Source organism: Oppia nitens, unplaced genomic scaffold (genome assembly GCF_028296485.1).
Source record: "Oppia nitens isolate AA-2021 unplaced genomic scaffold, nextdenovo-longstitch-racon4-pilon3 scaffold1_pilon_pilon_pilon, whole genome shotgun sequence".
Classification (NCBI taxonomy): Eukaryota; Metazoa; Arthropoda; class Arachnida; order Sarcoptiformes; family Oppiidae; genus Oppia; species Oppia nitens.
In genome coordinates, this window is record NW_026533199.1 from 10,250,677 (window position 1) to 10,265,988 (window position 15,312).

Sequence of the window (15,312 nt, forward strand, 5' to 3'; positions counted from 1 at the left end):
TTTTCATTGTTTTTTACTTAAACTTTATTAATATATAAAATCAATTTTACTAAATTAGTAATATTTACATTAGTATATTGTTAATACATACATACAATATATTTGAATGACTTTTATAAATTTAATGTATATGTACAAAAAAAATTTGCAACTAATATTATTTAATACTGTATATACAATTTGTCGATAAATATACAGTTAGGGTTAGAGACAAAATGTTTGTATAATACAAAGCGTATTATACAGTTTAATACAATGTAGAATACATGACAAATTTGGTTTACAAAAACAAATTAGCGTCACATAGTAATAAAAGCATTGATATAAGCAAAGTAAATCATATTTTATAATAAATATAGATTTAATATTATTTTTTTATTGAAATTCATTTTTTATTTTAAATTATTTGATTTTTATAATTTAGAAACAACGATTGTAATAATAATAATGCATTTTCTAGCAATTATATTTTTACTACATAGTAAGTAATAAATTAATTTTTTTAACATAATATATATTAGTTTAAAAAATTTTATAATACATGCAGTACGTTGTAGTTAACTGTATTACATAAATTCAAAATTCAAAACCTTGTATTTTTCTAGCCCTGGTTACAGCAGACAATGTACAGGTAGTAAAACCATCAAAATAGACATAAAGTTTTTTACGTCAAAATATAAAAAAATTAACAAAACAAACTTTTTAAAATATAAATGCCATATTGTTAAAAAATACAATTATGTAAAAAATCGTCTATTTTAATATAATAAAACAATAATACAGATAAACTTGTTGATATAATATTGTCTAAATTTAAATAATAAAAATAATTTAATTTAAATATAATTTTTTATATAAAAATAATTATAAAATAAGTTACATTAATTATAACTTCTTTTTATTATTTAATTAAATTTTGTACTTTTAATACAATACAATGTTTTCAAGCGCAACGCTATTTGTAATATTATATATATATTATATTGATATTTTAAACATTAACTAATAATATATTTAAATAATATAACATTGTATAATAAAAAACAATGTTATATTATTTAAATATTAATATTAATTAAAATAAATAGTTAAAATAATGTAATTTTAAAAAATAAGTAATATTATTCTTAGGTTTATAATTTTTATTTTATTTTATTACTATCAATATATGTGATTATTTTTTATTAAATACAGCCTAATATAACTATTTTCTGTGTGCTTTTGTAATAACCAATAATAATATTTTTATTATTATTAATTATAATTGAATATAACATTAATTGTCATTATTGTAATTTTCAATCTTTATTGGTTATAAAAATGTTTTACATGAGTCACATACACATACATTATTTGGTGCATATTTTGCTTCAGGTTTATGTTTGTATATAACAATGTTATAAAACAAATTATTGTCAAATTTAATACATCATTAAATTTGTTAAATAAAATTAATATTTAGGAATAATAATTTACACTAAAAAAACTCAGTTACTAAAGAAAATTTTTGTAATTATAATATTTGTAAGGTATTAATATTTATATGTATAAAAATTGGATAATGAATTTTTAAAAAAAATTATAATCATCTTTATTATAAATACTCCATTAATGTCTTTATCAATTTTTTGTGTTTTAAATAATTTATACTTTAATGTAGTTTTAATTTGATTAATCCTTATATTATAAAAACTAAAAACATAAATACCATTAATAAGTACATGTTAATTATTTAATTTTATTTAAAAATTTATAATTTTGTAAATATATTGAATATTTAAAAATTTGTATAATTTGTTTTATCAGTTTATTAATATTATATTATACAGTATTATTAGATTTGTTAGTTTTAAAGAAATTTAAATTTCTAGAATTTCGATAGAAAAATATATCCAATAATACAAAACATATGAAACCAAATATGCTAATCAACAAATTCATAGCTGGCAACGCTATTGGCGATCGCTTTATAAATTGACCGCAGATTACGGGAAAAATGGCGCTACAAATACCACAGGCGGCCACCACTAGACCGCCGGCAAAGTTGCTAATATCCATACGCTGTTTGACAAATGCCAGTACATTGGGATACAGTGTAGAAAAGCCGATACCCATTGCAATAAAGCCCAACCAAATTGACCAGGTGCCCAATCTATACTTTTCATATAATATCAATATAATACTGCTGATTAAAACACCCGTCCAATTGATATAAATGAAAATTTTTGAATTCCACTTTATTTGAAGAGATAAAATACAACTGGCCGTTATTAGGAACGTTATGGTCATTATGAGAATCAGCCGATCGGCACGTGCAGGTGGTATATTCATGTGCGCGTACTCAAGGAATGTTGGCAATAGATTCAGTGTCATAAACACAATACCTAAATAAGGATTTTTAAAAAAAACTAACTATAATAAAACAGCAATCATAATAGCTATAATATTATCCTTACCGGCATATGTACCTAATATGACAACCATTAGTGCTACATATATTAAATGCCATTTGTCCGGACATTTTATTTTAAATGAAAATAATTTTTTATTATCAAATTTATCAATTGATTTTGGATTAATAGGTTCAACGTATGGCTTATATAAATACACGGCTAGTATAAGACATCCCGATAGTAATAACAAAGCGCCTAATATGATAAACGGTATACCAATGTTTGCCTCTGTCATCATCATCGGTGACGTTTGATTAGTAAAAGTATTGACTACAGTTGTGTGGGATATTTTTCTGCTAACAAACGGTTCGGCCAATACCGGTCCCAATAGTATGCCTAACGAGAAAAATATTTGATAACCTCCCATATAGACAGCTGCCTTTTCGGCCCACATTTCACACAACCAAACTATCTGTCCTGTTTCTAGACCTTGTTTTGAAAACAAAATTTAATATTAATACTAAATAGCAGATATATTTTATTAAATAGAAAAAGCAGACTAAACTAACCACCCGCACCATAGCCGGCAATAAACGTAAAAACAAACAGTGAAGCAATGTTTGGGCTGTAAGGTATGGCTACAACAAAACCAACCATTCCTATCAATAATACAACTATTGATAGCTGACGATTAAAATAACTAAATACAAGACCATCTGAAAAATATTTTTATAATTATAGTTAATTATTACTAGTATTATACTATATATATATAATATACTGTATGTATAAATATTTAAATAATACAAATTATTTTTAAAAATTACTTAAATATCCGCCAACAAAATATCCCAAATAAAAGCACATAAATATATAGGATATGCGATCAGTGGTTGAATTGAATTTTCGGGTCAAATCATATAATACGGGGCCAATTACGTTGATTATTAATCCCTGATTTTTTAAAATTATAAATAAAATAAAAAATTATTTTTTTTAAATCTTAATAATTAAACTTACATATGATAGCGTACAACTGTATAGACTCCATGTTAACAGTTGTTTGTGAATAAAAGTATGATTATGTTTGCTATTATCTGTATTTAGCATTGTTTTTGTTGCTGTAATTTAAACTGTTATTATTAGCGAAAAAATAATTACTAATAAATACTTTATTAATTAAATTGTAAAAATTATATTAAAAATAACTAGAAAATTGAAAGACATTTATAAGATTTGTAGTCAAATAAATTTTCAGTATATATTAATATTTATTTTTTATATATACAAAAACTTTAGCTTAATAAAAAAATTTAAAATAATTATTACAAAAAAATATTATTATATAAGGTTTGCACTTAAGATGACTTTTTACAATGACAAAAAAAAATTTGTATTAATAATTAGTAATTAATTAATTAATTAATTTTATATATTACTTATAATTTTACTTCTCATATAAAAAATAAATAACACTAATAATTACAGTAGACATACATTTTATAATTTATATTATATTTTGTTTATAAACTGTTAATAACTTGAGTTTTTTCTACAAATCATTCAAAATATTTTTGTTATTTCGTAAAAGATATAAAGTATACGTCAAATGGTATTCTATAGTAGTAAATAAAAATACTATTAACTATAAAAATTTTATAAATTTAAAATATTTTAGTTTTACATTAGATTGTATTAGATTTTTGTTTAATTGCTAAAAAATACAACTGACTTTTATAACAATTATAGACATACTATACACAGTACTATAGTATAAATATTGTCATGCTAAATTATATTATCTTTGAGACAATAACTGTAAAGCTAATAATAATAATGATAAAATGTAACTTTTTTAATTAAATAATTGAATTATTTGTATATAAATTTTCTAATTAATTGAATTTACTTTTTATATAATTTAAAAGTAATTGTTATTTTTACAAGACATTTTTATTAAACAAAATTATTTATTATAATGTTTATTTTAATGTTAAATGATAAATCAATATTTCAAAATTAATGTTGTCAACTATACAGTACTGTATATATGTATATGTGTTTTATATATGTAAAAAATTACTTTGTAATAATTAATTGAACATGATTGTAATAGTTAATGTTTTGATATATATTATATAATAAACAAGATATAAGTATTCGATTTTAGTCGACAATTTATTTTTTAAAAACTGTATTAATTATGACAAACTTTGACATTGGTCATTTTTACAAAACTTTAGATTTTTAGATTTAATACAAATTGTATATTAATATTCTGATACAGTGAATACTAATATAATATAAACAGTATTTTGCTGAGCTCTATGTTTTTGATTAAATATTTATATAATATATAAAACAAAACAAAAATTACTTACGAATAAAATAATAAAAAAACGACACAGTTTAAATATTTAATAACAATAAAAATAAAATTATTCAATATTTTTATTATTACGAAAATTTTATAATTTATAATATGTAAAATTATTAAATATATAAAATAAAATTATAAAATGATATATTTTTAAAAATTTAAATACTTTTTTAAATTGTTAAATATATTTACTTTAAAAGACAAAAGTGTATATAATTTTGAGACACTGTCAGGTATTCCGAGTAATACATAAATTATTTAATAAAAATATATTAAATAATTTTATTTTATTCACATATAACTATTTATATATTTATAAGATTTAAGTAATTTTGTTTGCTATTATTTGTTTTTATATTGTTTTAAATATATATATATATATATATAAATTAAATATACTTTATTTAATTAAATCATAAAATGATGTAATTAATAATTTACGATTAAGAGCTAATTTAAGACATGCATTACACAATATAAATTAGAGTAGTAGTAAAATATATTTTGTTGAATAGTAATATAAAAATACTAAAATTTGTTATAAATATAATATAGTGATATTAATGATTGATGATTAATGATAAATCGTTGACAAATAAATAGGTGAGAATAGTTTTTTGGCTATAAATTCTATATTCAATGAAATTTGGAAAATATTTTTTTAATTGAAACTATGGTTTTCTGTCACCAACTATTATACATGGTTTTACTAATTTTAATGTATATGTGAACCGTTATGATAGCTCAGTAAGGGTATGATATCTCAGAAACTAATAAATATATTAAAAACCTGTTAATACTAAATTATACTAAATAAAAAATTATTAGAAACACGTATTTTAACATTTGTTGTTATATTTATAAGTATTAGTGTAAAATAAGCTTGATCATTATAAAAGTAAAATTTCAATTTCAAATAACTTGTGAACCACGTATGATTGATTATTATGACAACTAAACTAAATTACATGATTTATAACTTTATATCAAATAATGTATTAAAAACAAATATATATATATATATATATATATATCATTGATTTAATTAAATGTTAATGTGTTATTTATTAATATTAATGTTATTATTGTAAATATTATAATTTTTACATTCAGTTATATTAAATAATGATATTAATAAATGTTAATTTTTATTTAGATTATTATTAATTATTTTATTGCATTGATTTTTGTTTGCGATAGAGTACTACATCTAAAACTATAAACACCAATAGACCAACTGTGCTCAATATGATGTTCATATAGGGTAAGACTAACGGTGTTTGTCTAATAAATTGACCACAAATTACCGGCAAAATTGTCGACGAAGTTCCGGTCGCACAGACACACAAACCGCCGGTAATGTTGCTGATAGTCATGTGCTGCTCGACAAACGTGAACAGAGCCGGAAATATTGTGGACAAACCGATACCCATGAATACCAGTGCAACGATTAGTAGCCATTCATCAAACATTAGGTACTCGAATAATGCCAGCAATATGTTGCCACTGATAATGACTGTCCAATTGATGTAAATTAGATTTTTATGCCAATATTTCAATGACAATACAAATGTCAGTATACAGTAGACCAACAAACTAATTGCCATAATTGATACCATATGATCGCCAGATTGGGTAGACATACGTAAGTAAGATGACTCTAAAAATGTGGTCATCATTTGAAACGTTGTGTTTGATATACCTGATAGAAATTATAAATTAAACTTCAAACTATCATATTTACAAAATTAATTAATATACTAAACTATAATTTTTTTTATTATAGTATATAAGGCTAAAACTATTAAAGCTAAAAATACCTATTATTTATATTACAAATAAACTCAAATAAAAAATAAAATAATTTTTAAACCAATAGTTACAGGTCTTAATTTTTATATAAATTATTTAAATATTATTATTTGTTTAATTCAATTTTTTCTATACCTACACATATTCCACATATAGCAATCAATAGTGCATGATAGACAACTGTCCATTTATTGTGACAGTTAAATTTATAATGTTTACTACTTTTATCAGTTTTATCCGATGATGCTTCTAAATGTGCCGGTGCTGGTGGTATGTATCGCTTATAAAAATGTATAGCTAATAATAGACAGGCCGATAATAATAACAGTGCACCCAATATGATAAATGGTATGGCAATGTTGCCAACACTACTACTAGTATTAATAGTAATTGTGCTGTTGATAGTCGTGCTAGCGTTGCCATCATGACTATGATTACTATGATATTTATGGTCAGTATTACTATTGTAAGTATCTTTTGTGACAAAAGGTGCGGCCAATACGGGACCAAATACTACGCCCACCGCAAAACATATTTGATGACCACTCAAATAGACACTTGATTTTTCGGCCCATAGTTCAACTAACCAAACTACAAGTGCTGCGTCTAGTCCTATGTTATTTAAATATATATGTATATTTTATAAATAATATTATTAGTAAAATAATATTAAGTAATAATTTTATATTTTATTTTTTGTACAATAAACTGTAAATATATGATAAAATTAATTATTAAACTTTATACTAATATTAAACAATATACATTTATTATAAAATTATCCAGATAATGCAAACTGACTATTATTTTTTATATAATGTGTAAACATTCGGATACAATTATCTGGCTAAGTCTAAAATATATTTTTAAATATAATTAATACAATCTTATTCAGTACAACAATATTATTAAGTTTTTAAAAATATAAAATTAATTTTAATCTATTTAAAAAATTGTATCTATTACACTATTATAAATTATAATGTTAATAATTTATTATTCACATTTAATTTATATAACTGCAAATTAATGCAAAAATAAATATCTTATTTACATTGATAATATTAGTATTTATTATTAGTGGTGATTAGTTAATAGTTAATTTTATATATAAAGAATATTTATATTAAAAAATTTAATCAGTATAACTATTAATTATAGATTTTTAAAATTTATTGTTTAAATAAAACTTTTAAAATTTAGATTTTAGATTAGAAAACATACCCCCCGTTCCATATCCGGCTATAAACGCCAGTATAAACAATACAGTAATATTTGGACTGTAGGGTATAGCTGGTGTCACACAGGCCATCACAATCAACGTACATACCAGTGCCAGTTGACGGTTAACATAGTTGTATAAAACACTATCTGTTATTATTATTGATGTTATTATTTTCCACAACAAAAAACAAATATAGCAAACATTATTATTTTATCAAAAATTCAAAAATTTAAACTTGTTATTAAAAAATTTTAATAAATATAATTTGTTTACTTAATATAGCGCCACTAAAACATCCCAAATAAAAACACATAAATATAAAAGATATCCAATCGATAGTTGTATTGAATTTTATGGCCAAATCGTTTAATACTGGCCCTAGTATTGTACCAATAAATCCCTAATTTTTTAATTAATTTAATAAAATAAAAAACAAGTTAACTTAATTACATATTTATTTTAGAATAGATAAATATAAAATTTTAATTATATAAAATATTATAAACTATGTACATAAATAAATTATTACATAACTCAAAGCAGTTAAATATAGCGTTGATGTTAATACAACTTTATGCTTAGTTGTAGTAATGTTTTTCATAGTTTTATTTTTACTTAAAAATGCTATACTTTAGTTTTTTTTAAAAAATGTTTTGCAATTTTAAATAATAATATTAAATTTACTGATTAGAGAAACTACAATTAGACAATAGTAAAATAACATAATATTAGTTATTTTATTATATTATTAGGAAATGCAATATAAAAAAAATAAAATATTGTTAACAAAAACACATTATTCTTAGATTTAATTTTATGTCAATTCACAGTAAACATTAGAAAACTGAATTAAATTAATATTTTATACAATATATCAATAATATATATTCAAAATGTGTTTAATATTAATAACTTAACAGTATATTTTTATGATGTAATTAATTAGTTATTGTATATACAATGTATTGTAATTACTGTTTATTTTGCTAATTTTGGATTGTTTTTCTAATTTATTATTTGTTTATTAATAACCAATTACTAAATACAATTAATATAACAAATTATTATTAATAATAACAATAACAACAATTAATAATCACCCATAGATTACACTAAAATTAGAAATATATTCAATAGTTAATTCAATTTTATTCAATAACTAACTACATTACGTATTAACTCTTAATTTTTTTTTATAACTTTAGTTATTTTAATAAAATATTTGTTTTATTATTGTTAGAGTTCGAGTAACTTTGCCAGAGAGGGAAGTTCCTTAATAAAATACCTCCATTTTTCCGGAAAATATTAAAAATATGATATTTTCCTTCCATTTATTGTTAGAAAATGAAAATTATTTTATATTATTACAACAAATAATATATTTTTGCATATATAGCTTAAATATTTTTGCAAAAATTTATTGAAATAATTAAAAATTAATATAAAATTAATAAACTACAAATAACACTCAAAATACAGTTTAATATAATATTTTCAAACATCATTGAAAAATTTGTTGTTTATAGTTCAAAATATAACACAATGAAATAAATTTCTTATGAATTTCCAATGAATAGGGAACATAATCAACTTTTGGAAGATAAAAAGATAGAGGGAATTTGATTGAACCCTAATTACTGTATTGATAATGAGCTAATTTATACAATAAAATATATGTCATTTTTCTATTTAAAAAAATATTAATTATATTATTTTTATTGTATCCAGTTAGAAATAGTAATTTATTTATAAATACAGATTATAATTGTAAATAATTTTTCCGTATGGAATATTTTACTTATCTTTATACTGTATATTAATTAAGTAAATAAAGTATTGTCTGATTATTATTTATAGAATTTTATTATTAATTTTATTATTAGATAAATTTATTATATAACATATTAAAAATATAGATATATTTTAATAAAATTGTTGTACAGTTGGTGTATAAAGTTTATATAAATTATAAACATAAACAGTTTGATATTATTGTATTTAATTATAATAATTTTTAAAAATCATACTTATATTTATATATTTAAATATTAAACAATTAATTTTTTATATTAATACATATTTCAAAAACAACAAAAATATTTGTTATCTTATATTATTTTAAAAACAATAATAATTTATGTGAAAATGCACATATGTATAATAGATAACAAAAATCATAACTATTTTTATTAGCTAAAAAATAAAAAATATTCAATTTAATTATTTATATTATTAATACATTACAAATAAATTTATTAATATTTTTCAATAACTCGTTTTTGCTTTTAATAAATGATGTATAAAACTGTATTTTGTTTTATAGTCAGCCAACTGGCCATTGCCTATGTTATACACTATCCACTTAACAGTAGTGCCAGTCAGGCCCAGTACTACTCCCGTCATACTGAACATAGTAGTAGTGGTCCATCACTCAGATCTGATGCTGTAATTATTAAAAATAAATTACTATAATTATTATTTAGACTAGTTAGCTAGTAAATATTTTGAAAATATATTATTTTTTTTAAATTATAATTGCTACTATATTAGGGAACACATATTTTAGCAAAAGTAAATTTGGCGAAACAACAAGCACCCAACTATAAATTGGGTCTATACCGTAATGTGGATATGGATATAATTTTAGCTAATATTAGTCGAATAATCAGCGAATTTGATGAAATAACAGTAGATTTTGAAAGTCAACAGTGTATGGATGTTCCTGAAGAGGACATGTATCGTACGGAAGATACTAATTGTTACGCTATAATTGCCGACACTATATTACATGCATTGAACGGTCCCTATAGGATAGTGGTGGGCGAGAGAGCCTATTTGAATGTTGACTTTTTTGATGGTACCGCTGCTATGTACGAGTTTTATTTGGGACCGTTGTATTTTGGAGTCTATCTATCGGCTCAGTAATTTGTAACTTTTTAGTTTTTTAAAAATAAATAAATTATTTATTGTTTAAAGTTAATAAATTATTTTAATCAATATATTTTTATATATTTAATATAAAATAAATTATTTGTAATAATGAACAAAATTTGTAATAAAATCAAACCCTTTATATTAATAGTTTATAATATTTAAAAGTCTAATATAATTTTAAATTTCTTTTCTAAAAACTATTTCAATTTAATTTTTATTCACTAATTAAAATAAAATATATTATTACTATATTAAATAATTAATAATTTAATAAATAACATTTATATTGATTTTTTAATTATTACATTCAAAAAGAAAATAGGATACTTGTAATATTTTTTATCTATATTAATAATAACTAAATAAAAAAATAATTATTTATAATTTTTATCATATCATAATTATAAAAATATTTGTAAATAAAATGTTTAAGTTGCTTAAACTTATTTCTCTTATATTTTATACTAAATTAAAATACTTTAAAAATAACTGTGATTATTTTGTTATTACTTTAAAATATAAATTTAAATCATTTAATACAAATTGTTTATAACTATTATTATCAATATTATTATATTAATCTTTTGATTAAATACTTTTAAATTTAGTACTGAATGTGACATTTTTTAAACCAATTATCATAAACTTCTTTGTGTGACATAAAAATAATACTTATTGTCATATTATATCAAAAAAATTATAACAATGACTGATACGTTTAATATAGTTTTCCTAATAAAATAAAAAAATATTTACTTTACATTTATAATAATTAGTCAACATTTAATATAAAAATTTTTAAATATATATTAATTAATATTATAATATTTAGTTCATTTTATTAAACATATTAACAACACATTAACAACAATACTATATTATATTATTATCATTAGTAGACAATTCTAGAAAATTCTTGTTAATTATTGGTAATAATTGGATGACTGATTGCAATATACTTAAACATAAAATAATTATCAATTATTACAGTCAATAATTGATAAATAAAATGTATTTATTTTGTATTACAAATTAAAAATAATAAAACTTACTAATTAAAATATCACTTGATGTAATATCAATAAATCTAAACAACCTTGGAAATATTTGTGCCAATTGTATATAAACTGGATTAAATTAAAATATATATACAAAATTTTCTTTTATTTAATTAACTAATTTATTAATTTATAGAAAATAATTAATTAAAAAAAATGAAATACATTATTTGTTTTATATTTGTAACAATAATAACTTTAAGTAAGTATTTATTTTTAAAAAAACTAATTTATTAAATAACTAATATCTAATTTTATTTCTTAAAAAACTATTATATAGATAATGCTTTTGGTAGTATAGATCCGAAAAAATTGCAGTCCGACCTAACGGCGCTCAGAGCAAGCATTGATTTGGAAATCAAATTGTTGGACAACCAGTCGCACAAAGAGCTAAACAAATTGCTGGTCGACTACGACAGTGAAGTGGACTCATTGTTGGTCCTATTGTCTCACGTGGATCCCACCACTAAGGACGGTCAGCTGCAGTTGCAAAATATTGAAGGTGCCCGTTTGCAATTGGTTCCCAAAGTGGTAACCGAGTCTACCAATATCAATAATACATTGGCCGGTATGCTGCAAAAAAGTAGTCTAGATTTGGCACTACAGGTGACCGATCTGGACCGGGATCTGCAAACTCTGGCCCAAAAGGCTAAACAGGCCACACCCGCTAATTTGGTGCTGGTCAGTTTACCAAAACTCGATGCATTGGCTGCACAATTGAAACAATCAATTGCCGATATTGAAGCTGAATTGAAAAAGTTACCGTAGATTATTAAAAAACATAAAATAATATATACTATCCTATAATTTTGATTTTATATATAAGTTAAAAATTATTGATAAAATCAAACTATTTATATTAAATATAATATTTTTTTTAAATATAACAATAATAAATCTATTCTTGTATATTATTATGATAATTATTATCAAAATACTGTTTTTCAATATAAAATTATATATTTAGCTGTTTTTAACAGATCATAAAATACATTAACTACTAAATTGTCATTATTTTATCGGTAATTATTTTTACAATAAAATATATTAATTTATTTAAATTTTTAAAAATTTTATTTTAGTTTGTAATGTCTAATATTTTATATATAGCATAGTATTACTTATAAATTATTAAAAATTAGCAATACTTAACAGTTTTTGATACTGAAAATGACATGTTTTATTTTTTAACATTAAATTATCTTTTTCATATAATTAAAGGTTAGATTAATTATTTTTTTTATCTTATTATTTTTACTAAAGTTATTGATTTATTAATAGAATTGAAAACAATTATTAAACTTAGGTAAATATCAAAATGATTAAAACTAATAATTGATAATTTATAAGTAGTTAGCAATGAGTTATAAAGTAAATAAAAATACATTAATTGGCAATAATTGTAAAATCTAATACATTATTTAGTAACTTAAATAAGTTTATATGTCATTGTCAAACAAAACATATTGATCAATAAAATAAATATATTTAATAATTATATTTAATAATATAACAATGAAGTATTTTAATTATTTATTACTACTATTGACATATTTTTACATAAAATGTAAGAAAAATTTTTATTTAAAAAAATTAATATCAATAAATATTATTGTTAATAACAAGAATTTAATTATTTTTTGAAAATCATTTTAATCAATATTTATAATGAATTTGATCCCATTGAAGGTGATGCCATCGACTCAGTCAATCCGATTCAATTGAGACACGATTTGGATTTATTGAAAATTACAGTACAGTTTGAGTTAAATATGTTGAGAGCTCAGTGTCATCAGGAGCTCAACAAAACAATGGTCGGTATGAACAATGATATCGATTCATTGGTCAACCTGTTGTCACATATTGATCCCAAAACACCCGACGGTAAATTGCAATTACAAAATTTGGAAAGTGCACGGTTAGGATTGATACCCAAAATTGAGGCTGAATTGCTAATTGTCCATGATAAAATTGCTAAAATGCAACAATCAATTAGTATGCAATTGGCTTTGGATGTAACACAACTAGAAACCGATTTGTTAGCATTGGAACAAAAAGTCAAAACTGCCGATATTAGTAAATTGGTACTGGTTAGTTTACCTGTTTTGGCCATGCTCAAACAAAATGTTACCCAATATATTCAACAAGTTGGCATTGAGTTACAAAAGTTGCCATGATAATATAAAAATATTACAGTATTGATTTAAAATATTTTTCATATAACATACATATAATATTAAATTATGTGTAATAATAATAATCATATAAAACTGTTTGTTATTATTGTGAAATTTAATTAGATTTTTTTATATATTAATAATGTAATATTCTATGTAAACATATTGAAATACTATATGTATGTTTTAATTATAAAATTATATTATCAATAATAGATATTCTTTTATAATATAATAATATAACAAAATATAATTATAAATAGTAAACTTAATAAAAATATATTTTATTTAATTATAATACTATTTTCAATAAAATAAATTATGTATAATTTATAACTTATAATTGTAATATATTGCAATTTTAAATTAAAATGTTTATATAATCTACGTTGAGATTTAATAATAATAATAATAATAATAAATCGTTAATGGCACCTCATTCAGTTATTAAAACTGGTATTCATTGAAGGCCCGATATATTACTATAGGCTAATGTATTTTTAAGAGAATTTAATGCAATCGACGCCTTAATCGAAGCAACCCTGGGCTCGAACCCACAACCCTTCGATTGTGAGTCCAATCCTATGCTCCCTGAGCTACTGGGCTTCTTATTATATTATAATTACATTAATTTTTTTATTTACATTATAATAAATATTATATATGTGTATAAAAATAAATTATTTCCAATATTAAAATAACCATTGATATACAATGACCCATCACAATTACTAAACCACAATTACGATAAAATTCATCAACTTTGATATTTTTCGATAAATCACGATTATATTCAAACATATTTGTCTCATTTAATATATTATTATTATTATTAAGCAAAAAATATTTTGTTAAAATTTTATCACTTTTATAATGATATTGAATTAGACCATTTTCTAATATATTTTCATATCTAATGTAATAATAAAAATATTAATTATATTTTTTAAATAAGATTATAAATTTATACATACACAATTTTCATTAATTTATAATAAGTTAATTTTTTATATAAAATTAGCAGAGCATATGTTGTTAGATATCTATTTGGTGCTGTAGTAAATAAATTACTTTTATCAATGTTAATGTCGTAAAAATTATCATTATCAACATATGTAGTAATCCATATTGCTTTATTATTAACTATCATGTTCAATTTATCTGTTTCACTAATACTGGTATCATCAATTTGACGTTCACGAAAATTATCCATGGTACTATTATTAATTAGTTTTAATTTAATTAATCTATTTAAATAATAATCATTTATTATAATTTTTATTGACTTTTTGTCAATAACGTCGTCAATTGATTCACATAATGGTACAGAAAT

At 21.0% G+C, this 15,312-nt stretch overlaps 4 protein-coding genes across 4 annotated transcripts; 3 read left to right on the plus strand and 1 right to left on the minus strand.

Moving 5' to 3' along the window:
• Window positions 1–5,945: 5,945 nt before the first annotated feature.
• On the minus strand, window positions 5,946–7,897 carry LOC128951326 (uncharacterized). Its single transcript, XM_054296575.1, has 4 exons — window positions 7,810–7,897; window positions 6,721–7,197; window positions 6,371–6,475; window positions 5,946–6,289 (listed from the first exon to the last, which is right to left on the minus strand). Exons 1-4 carry the CDS (start codon window positions 7,895–7,897, stop codon window positions 5,946–5,948), a joined length of 1,014 nt encoding a protein of 337 aa, XP_054152550.1.
• Window positions 7,898–10,083: 2,186 nt separating this feature from the next.
• LOC128951327 (uncharacterized) lies at window positions 10,084–10,735 on the plus strand. The gene is made up of 2 exons (XM_054296576.1): window positions 10,084–10,255; window positions 10,361–10,735. The coding sequence occupies exons 1-2, from the start codon at window positions 10,103–10,105 to the stop codon at window positions 10,733–10,735; spliced, it is 528 nt and encodes a 175-aa protein (XP_054152551.1). The 5' UTR covers window positions 10,084–10,102.
• Window positions 10,736–11,898: 1,163 nt separating this feature from the next.
• On the plus strand, window positions 11,899–12,654 carry LOC128952274 (uncharacterized). The gene is made up of 2 exons (XM_054297634.1): window positions 11,899–12,004; window positions 12,083–12,654. The coding sequence occupies exons 1-2, from the start codon at window positions 11,959–11,961 to the stop codon at window positions 12,568–12,570; spliced, it is 534 nt and encodes a 177-aa protein (XP_054153609.1). The 5' UTR covers window positions 11,899–11,958; the 3' UTR covers window positions 12,571–12,654.
• A 577-nt stretch (window positions 12,655–13,231) lies between these two features.
• On the plus strand, window positions 13,232–14,017 carry LOC128952411 (uncharacterized). The gene is made up of 2 exons (XM_054297808.1): window positions 13,232–13,369; window positions 13,492–14,017. The coding sequence occupies exons 1-2, from the start codon at window positions 13,318–13,320 to the stop codon at window positions 13,977–13,979; spliced, it is 540 nt and encodes a 179-aa protein (XP_054153783.1). The 5' UTR covers window positions 13,232–13,317; the 3' UTR covers window positions 13,980–14,017.
• The last annotated feature ends 1,295 nt before the right edge of the window (window positions 14,018–15,312 follow it).

Bases quoted from the DNA above. Each gene is read 5' to 3' on its own strand.
- LOC128951326 (XM_054296575.1), bottom strand. From the start codon at position 7,897: ATGGCCTGTGTGACACCAGCTATACCCTACAGTCCAAATATTACTGTA. The intron at 6,476-6,720 runs GTATAGAAAAAA...AATTTCTATCAG, and splicing joins TATATGTGGAATATGTGTAG to GTATATCAAACACAACGTTT. The intron at 6,290-6,370 runs GTTTGTTGGTCT...TCAATTGGACAG, and splicing joins GGTATCAATTATGGCAATTA to TCATTATCAGTGGCAACATA.
- LOC128951327 (XM_054296576.1), top strand. From the start codon at position 10,103: ATGATGTATAAAACTGTATTTTGTTTTATAGTCAGCCAACTGGCCATT. The intron at 10,256-10,360 runs GTAATTATTAAA...CTACTATATTAG, and splicing joins CATCACTCAGATCTGATGCT to GGAACACATATTTTAGCAAA.
- LOC128952274 (XM_054297634.1), top strand. From the start codon at position 11,959: ATGAAATACATTATTTGTTTTATATTTGTAACAATAATAACTTTAA. The intron at 12,005-12,082 runs GTAAGTATTTAT...ACTATTATATAG, and splicing joins TGTAACAATAATAACTTTAA to ATAATGCTTTTGGTAGTATA.
- LOC128952411 (XM_054297808.1), top strand. From the start codon at position 13,318: ATGAAGTATTTTAATTATTTATTACTACTATTGACATATTTTTACATA. The intron at 13,370-13,491 runs GTAAGAAAAATT...ATCCCATTGAAG, and splicing joins GACATATTTTTACATAAAAT to GTGATGCCATCGACTCAGTC.